We start from the raw sequence: 8,431 nt of genomic DNA, 5'->3' as shown, positions 1-8,431 counted from the left end.
TTTTATAAATTTCTGGATGTTCCCGGATATGTGAATCGAAGTATTAAAGTTGATATGGACAAAATAAAAAATCCTAGGGAATTTTAAGTTTGTACGTTGTTTAATAGTGGTAATTCTGCCATTTTACCGTCACATGTCATATACCATTTGAATTGTTGTATTTACTTATTGTTCATTGTATTCAGTAAAACAGGATCGTTCTGATAGAAAAAGTCTAACCATATTTGGAGTTCTGCAACTAAATGGTCTTCAATCAAGAAATTGTCTTTCAATAGGGCACCTGGAACATCCTCTGGTAATAATAATGGTATGGAAAAAGATATCATACAACACCTACATCATACACTATCAAAACGTAACTACTTGGCAAAAACAAACTGAACACTGAAATGCTATGTTTGTGACAACAAGTAAACATATATATATATATATATATATATATATATATATATATATATATATATATATATATATATATATAGGTGATGGGTTTCGAACAATTGAACAACCTAAAAAGTAAAATACCCTAGGATTTTGTTTTTTTGATCATATCAACTTCAATACTTCGATTCATGTATCCGGGAACATCCAGGAATCTATAAAGTTACAAATTCTATCTGTTTCGACTTAAAATTATTCCAAAAAAAGCCTAGAAAATGTCAGTCGATTAAGACCCGAAAATTTTATAGTGGTAACACTGCTGGAATCGTCCATTCGAAGTTCGTTAATGTCAACCATCACCTTCGAAGATGAATCAGTGTTGCCAACCTCAGCGCGAAATGCTGCGATTTATGTATGACTCATTCTTCTTCTTATCTCTGTTTTTATGGTCTTTGCTTCTTTTCGGCGCAGTAGACCAAGGACTCGACGAAAAGTTACAATTTTCTGTCAAATGTCATTATTTCGCCATGATTTCTTACATTTCTATTTGAACGACTTCTAAAAGACCTACAAAATTAGAATTTCTCTGCAGAGCACGAAAGCCATTATACTTATTCGTGATCGAATATGAAAAATGAAAGCCAGAGATGGTTTCCAAAGCGAGGGTGGATAAATGTTGAATTTGTAGATACATTATGAAACTTTGTCCATGATGTCTCTACTTGCATTATCTTTTTCTCAAAATGCTATTAAGACTGACAAATGAAGTTTCCTTCAACATAGGAATTTACATTCATAACAATTGGAAATAACATTGGTTTATAAATATTTTAATAATTCATACAGTATAGTCAAGTGGGTTGATTTATGTCATACTAAGTAGTTTCATAAATAATCCAATCGCTTTTCAAAAGTTTTATTGCGTATACCAAATATTGCTTATCTCCTGTAAGTGCCAATATATGTATCACAGTTAGGGCAGGTGTGAGAGACGTCCATGCACTTTTCTATGCAAAAAGGGATGAGGCAGCAACCTAGGAAGCATCTGTAAAAGAATAAATTATGTAATGCCCGGTTACAAAGACGTCGCTGGTTGAGAAAGCTCAGTATGTTGGTAACTTACCCGAGTGCACAAAGAATTTCACTGGAAATCAAAGCTAGCATCCCTAGCTTCGACTTTCTCGTTGTCTTGATTTCTGCATGACAATGGGGACATATCATATGCTTAGATTTTGGCCCGACTGGTACTTCAATGGTGACTATTTGAGGTTCTTCAGTGGAGACTGAATAGAACATATTAAGAATAAATCAATTTTGTCTAAAACTACAAAAGCCTTAAAAGCCTTAACTAAAGCACTATTCTGATGACATGAAATTTGAATTGGTATTTGTTGCAAAGTGAATGAATAATTTGGAAAATAAACACACATTAACATTTTGCAAGATATAGAGGATAAATACTTACGAAAATATTCTGAAGGGCTAATGAAGTTGACCCAAACCGCTTCGGAGTATCTAGGTGGTGGTCCGTAGGGAGTTGGTAAATTTGGACAATGATATTTTGGAATCATTTTCACTGAACAGCAAAAGACCACAAGTTGCACTTTAGATCCACTTCAGCTTCAAAACTAGACTAGTGACACGGTAGTCAATTGTACGGGCACTATATACTGTTGAAGAAATGCAGCCCTTATATTTACGAGACATTCTACCTGTATCATCAAGGCTACCACCCTACCTGTATCATACAGATAGGGTAGTATTCGTAAGTATTATCCTACGTAAATGAATTGTACTCGAGTTATATAGAATTGGCAGGATGAATGTGTGTAACAACGACACCTTTCAGACTAATCAGATTTTTTATAGTACGCACCCCCTCGGAGGGGTGCGTCCGACGACCCTTATTTAGATAGGGAAAGTAGGTCGAGTGGCACCTTGTTTTAAAGGTCTTTCGAATACCTTTACATCTCTATTAAAAGAAAATTTTTGTAACGATTAGTTTTCGAGATAATTTGAAGATTCAAAGGTATTTTTATTGAGTTCAACTCTTTTTAAAATAAATCAAATTGTTTTTAAGGTACAATTCCCGTTCAGAACTTTCATAAAAAAATAAATTTTTGCTTTTTATGACAACCTGCTAATACGTGTCCATTTGATTTCGTAAAAAAGTTAGAATTATTTGTTTATTACGAGGAGATTTTTTCGGGAGATGGGGTTGGTTACCACCCTCACATTTTAGGTAAATTGAGTGGCACCTCCCTATGAAGGTTGCCTTTTGACGTGAATATTTTATGCTTATGATAAAAAAGTGAATCATACTGAAAACTTACCTACACAACGAATACAACCTGCTGATTTCCTTGAATGCTGATGACACAGAAAAGTTTAAAAAACTGTTTTAGGGTTAATAAATCCCAATAATTGTTTTTAAAGCACACACAAAAAAGTAACACCTAATAAAGGGTAACTCACATAGGAAATTTAGAGTAAATGTTCAAAATGTGCACCATTTTGCTCTGTGCAACAATAAAGATTTTGTTCGAATTTTGCTCTCACATTATTCAACATCTCAGGAGTTGAATTTCACTAGTTGTCATTGTCTACTATATAAAAATAAAGACAATGGATGTCCGAACTAGTGAAATTCATCACGAAACATTGTCAATCACCTTCAAACAAACATCTCAGGAGTTATAGCTCGGCGTTCATCAATAATTCTACGACGTAATTCATCCAAATTGGCTGTCTGTGTAGCATAAACTTTAGACTTTAAATATCCCCACAAAAAGTTGTCCATTGGTGTTAAATCTGGTGATCGTGCTGGCTATTCAATTGGACCTCTTCTGCAAATCCATTGTCCTTCAAAATGATTATTCAAAAAATTTCGATCCTGCTGGGCATAATGGGGTGGTGCACCGTCTTGTTGAAAATGGTTAAATTCATCTTGATATCTTGGACCCTGTTCAATTATTTCAATTATACAACATGTATGCGGCTTCCTTGAATTTTCTCCTAAACCAATGTTCCTCTCTGTGCAAGATCTCAGCTTGGGACCACTCGATGTTGTGTTGATGGGTCCAAACATGGTCTGCTATTCCTGTTTTGCTGGTTTCCCCTCGCTGTATGTGTTTCTTGTGTTACATGTTGTCCAACAACGTATTCAGCCAAGCCAGCGTAGAAATACGCAACATATGGAAAACCCATCATCAAGCAAAAAATTGCCAACTCCTGCCAAAACGGTCATCTCCCACGGAACCAGTGAAGCGGAAAATGGAAATCGGGGATAAGTGAAAGTACTCGAACGACCTATAAATAGTCATCTCTCGAAGGAATCAGTCCAGTCATCACACGAAGACGATTGTAGATACTAACAATCGAAACGTCGTGAACTAACGTGACTTGGAATCTCTCCACTTTTTTATTTTTATTTTCTTTCTATTTTCATTTCTTTATTATTTTTATTTATTCAATTGTTCTATTTTTACTTGTATTTTATTTCACTATTATTTCATTTCAGGTTTATTTTGGTTAATATAATTGTTATTTTCAGCTATTCAAGAATTTTCAATTCTTCTTTTTTAGTTGTTTCAGGGATTTCAAATCATTTTATATAATAGACAATGGAAGTCCGAACTAGTGAAATAATAAAGCATATTATTATTATTATTAGCTCGTCGAGTACTATAATTTGAAATTTTCATTTTTCAAAATCGTTTTATGGGTTCCGAAATAACAGGGTGTTACAGTTTTAATCGCACACACTGTATAAATGCTATATTTGAATTAAATAAAAACTTTTTTCAAAATAGCATATATTTATTCACAAATGATCATATCACTTCTCAAGTTTCACTGCATATGCCAAATATCGATTATGTGGACATACATCAACTCATCAATCTCGTTGAGGTCTATGATGGGGTCTTGTACGCCCCCAGATATTCATCACAGTAGGGGCAGATGTGAAGGACTTCCATGCGTGGTTGTAACCAGGAAGGGATGAAACAGCAACCTATGAGGGATCTGCAAAATAATAAGTTATCAATGTCTGGTTACAAAGACGTCGCTTGTTCTCTAGAATCATTATCAAAAAGACACTGCATACTATAAAACACAATCTTCTTTTTCGGGTTTGCTAGGTTGAAGGTGGAGACTTGTAGTAATAGGAGAATATATGTTAGGTACTGGAGTATACTTGAGATATAAACGGCACAAAAACTTTTTTAAAAGACAGCGAAATCTAAAAGGAATTTTGGTCAAGTTAAGAGCTCATTCTATACTTAAATAAATGTTTGTATATATGTTTGTGGCTCTTTCACGCCTAAACGACTGAACGGATTGAGATGAAACATCAGAATAACATATAGCCTACAATTCACAAAGGTTTTGTGTAATTTTGGCCCTAAGTAATTTGTACGAATAGAGTTCATTCTATACTTAAAACTAAAAACTCAATTTCAAAGCCTGCTATCAATAAATATAGTTTAAAAACCTAAAAAACACGCTTTTGAATAACATCAAGCTGAAAAGTTGAAAAATATTTTTTCAAAATAAGCTTAAAACAAAGCCTAATACAAAGCAAATAACAAACAAAAAATACTAGCGACGGGCGCTTGATACACAAAAAATATTACTCAAAGCGCCCACGATTTTTTCACAATAATACGAGTATTTTTCGTTCGTTATTGTTTTGAGTTTATTTAGAAAATATTATTTTCAACTTTTTAGTTCGATTTTCTTTAAAAGCGTGTTTTTTAGTTTTATTAAATTATTTTTATTTTTCAGTTTCGCATGATATGAAAGCGTGTTTTTTAGACTTTTCAAACTATATTCATTTTATCTAAAATTTGGGATCAATCAGCCGTATATTTTTTAGAAAAATGACATCGATATTTTCCAATTCCCGAGAGGGAGCCTAAAAATCAGCTAAAACTAAGAGGGGAACCTAAAACTAAAAAATTTGCACTCAAAGATGGACTTGAAAGGACTGCAGTCTAAAAAATACTGTGCCTAAAATGTGGCAAACTATTAATTGGACTAACAAGACGACAATTCAGAAATTTACCTTTAAAATTTGGAGGATAAAGTCGCTTCAGATTTACCGTCACACAAATAGTAGGCTATCGACTATTGTGTTTATAAACTACCAAGATAATTCCACTTTGTCCAAAATTTTCCAATGGGAAATTTGGTATAAAAGCACCAAACAAGATTTTAATTCTAACTAACAACAATTGGGAAAACCCCATTCATTCTTGAGTTCAACTAGAATTGTGAACCTAAAATATTTCAATTGTTGTTGTTGTGTCCTTTTTCTACCTGATCTATAACAAATTAGCTTACATTACATATACTACATTATCCTTTTATAGTTACCTCTTGATGGTACCGAAAGTAATTCAGTAATCGTTATAATTCCGATTTACCTGATAAGGGTGTATAGGATTGGAAATGTTGAAAAGCATTACAAGTTTCCAAAATAGCATGGTTGGTCAGTCATTTCAATTCGTTGCTTGGCCGTATTAATAACAGTCATCAACCTCTGGTATACTGGTATACTGAATATGTCTGAAACTAGGTATGATGAACAGTTTACGGACCTGGTTTACCCGACTGATGAAATCTAAAAAGATGATGTATGAACTTTGTCCATACTTCCCTTGTCACCTCTAATAAACAATTATATCCATCTAATCACCAAAAAAGTCAAAGAAGGGTTTTCTAGAGGCTCGTAGGTACTCGTAGGCAGCGTTTTATTGGTAACATCTGTTAAGTTCAACATTTTTACATGAGTTAAAGACGGTTTAGTTATGGTCTTGGTTTTTAGGTGAACAAGAAAGTTAGGTTTCAATTTGTGTACATAAAACTAAATGTTTTGGGTAATTGATTGTAGTTTCGATGTATAAATGTAAATAATGTGCGGTGAAATGCTTTAAGAGATACAACTGTCAAATTTCAATTTTTATTACCGGCCTTTAGAACCCTAGAAAAGCAAACACAAACGAGGCTCTCACAAGCGCTCAGTTGCACTGTTTCGACCCGTCAACGACTCATCAGTAGTACTATTTTAGAGAAATCGTTCGGCGGTCGATGTTGACAATATACGACAGTACATTTAGCTAACTTACCCGACTAGAAGGATGATCATAGTGGAAACATAGTAAAACAATCCCTGTTTCGACTCTTTTGACACTGTATAATTCATTGTGTCGATTTCAACATGGCAGTGAGGACATATCATATGCGTTGAGCGGGGTCCGAGTGGTACTTCAGTGACTGCAAATAGAAATATCGAGAATTAATTAATCAAGTCTGGTCGCTCAATATCTACAGAGATTTGGACTGGAATTTGGGGTTAAAATATAAACAAACATTGTGAAAAAAAGAAAATGTCATTCGAATTGAAAAAAAATTATATACACAAATTTTCACACTTGAATTCATCACGGCTGTGCAGCGCCACGCAATTTGTCGTTAAAAAATCAATGAAACTCGTTATCAAACCCAGCATTTCGAATGCCGTGTTCTGAGGTGAAAATAGATCACTACCTACAGATGTGCCAATTTATTTTGAACGTCTGCAAGTTCCAATTAGATTAGCATTTGCAAACACGGGAAATTTTATATCAACACTCTTCGAAGTATCACTTTGTATAGTATTCCTATGAATATATGTTTCAATTTCTTAGCGAATGTTCGTAGTACAAACTGAAATTCAATGTTCATGTGGAAATAGTGTTCCAAAAGGGTTTGTTTCTAGTTTGAACCTGAAACTTCTTTGTATGACCTACATATATCTCTAGAACGAGTTTTCATGGTAGACGGCCTTCAAATCCGAAAGAAGACTGTACACACTATAGCAATGAGGATTATTATTATTTGTAAGATCTACTGTTAGCAAAAAATAAGGGAAGCAAGACGAATCTCTGAGATAGTTTTCGAAAATTTCAAAACCACATAAGCAGATTTCTGCTACAGAATAACTTTTTCTTGGGTCATGTGAAGTCCAGATTCAAATTTATTTATATCACTTGAGGTTATTTTTTATTAACTAGGTATTATGTTATTGATAATATAGTACGTATAGAATGTCTTCCAAAACTCACTTTACGACCAACACCGCCTTCTAACAAAAAACAAATTTGCTTGAGATTGATACAAAAATTTGGTAAATGTTCCTAGGCACAGCCTTAATGGTCTTAATGGGTTAACACCTCGCTCGTTTATGGAGTTTGTTGCAAAGTGAATGTATATTATGAATAATTTGGAAACTAAAGTCATTATTATTCTTCAGGATACAAAGGATAAATACTTACGGGAATCATCTGGCATAATTAAGTACCCCCAAACCGCCTCGGTGTATCTAGGGGGTATTCCGTAGGGCTCTTGTAAGATTCGACGACGATATTCCGGAATCATTTTCACTTAAACAGTAAAAGACCACAAGTTGCACTTTAGATCCACTTCAGCTTCAAAACTGGACTAGTGACACGGTAGTCAATTGTACTGACAGTATATACGTTTGAGGAAAGGCAGCCCTTAAATTTGAGACCTTCTACCTGTATACACTGGGACGAATACCACCCTACCTGTATCATACAGGTGGGCCGGTTTATTTAGTATCCGTAAGTATTATCCTACGTAAATAAATTGTATTCGAGTTCTGCAACTCGAATTAGCATGAGGAAGGGTTAGAATGATTGTTATAAATTGTTTATATGTTAATTATTCAAAACATATTATCGTATAACTGATTAATGTTTGGAAAAGAAAGGTTTTGTGATCAGTTATCAAGTAACGATATACATATCAAACTTCTGGACGCAATTGTTATCCAAAATGAGGAAAACAAGTGGGACATAGTTTTTCTCATGAATGATGAAACTTTTGAGGAACAAACCAACAAAATGACCTTAATTTGTTTTCTAATGAATTCCACTCTGATTAATGTCGTTTCAATCTACAAGGTCATTCATTGCTTTCCTTTACTGATGATAATTTATTCAAAATAGTTTTGCCAGAAATCCAGAGATTATGAAGTTTCAAA

At 33.9% G+C, this 8,431-nt stretch overlaps 1 protein-coding gene across 1 annotated transcript; it reads right to left on the bottom strand.

Moving 5' to 3' along the window:
- Positions 1-4,174: 4,174 nt before the first annotated feature.
- LOC111515264 (LITAF domain-containing protein) lies at positions 4,175-8,376 on the bottom strand. Its single transcript, XM_023171493.2, has 3 exons — positions 7,701-8,376; positions 6,513-6,660; positions 4,175-4,407 (listed from the first exon to the last, which is right to left on the bottom strand). Exons 1-3 carry the CDS (start codon positions 7,801-7,803, stop codon positions 4,296-4,298), a joined length of 363 nt encoding a protein of 120 aa, XP_023027261.1. The 5' UTR covers positions 7,804-8,376; the 3' UTR covers positions 4,175-4,295.
- Between the last annotated feature and the right edge of the window lie 55 nt (positions 8,377-8,431).

Source organism: Leptinotarsa decemlineata, unplaced genomic scaffold, assembly GCF_025532065.1.
Source record: "Leptinotarsa decemlineata unplaced genomic scaffold, Ldec_3_MD MMD2_tig00001719_RagTag_RagTag, whole genome shotgun sequence".
NCBI lineage: Eukaryota > Metazoa > Arthropoda > Insecta > Coleoptera > Chrysomelidae > Leptinotarsa > Leptinotarsa decemlineata.
The sequence above is the reverse complement of the archived record's forward strand: the minus strand, read 5'-3'. Positions and strand labels throughout refer to the sequence as shown.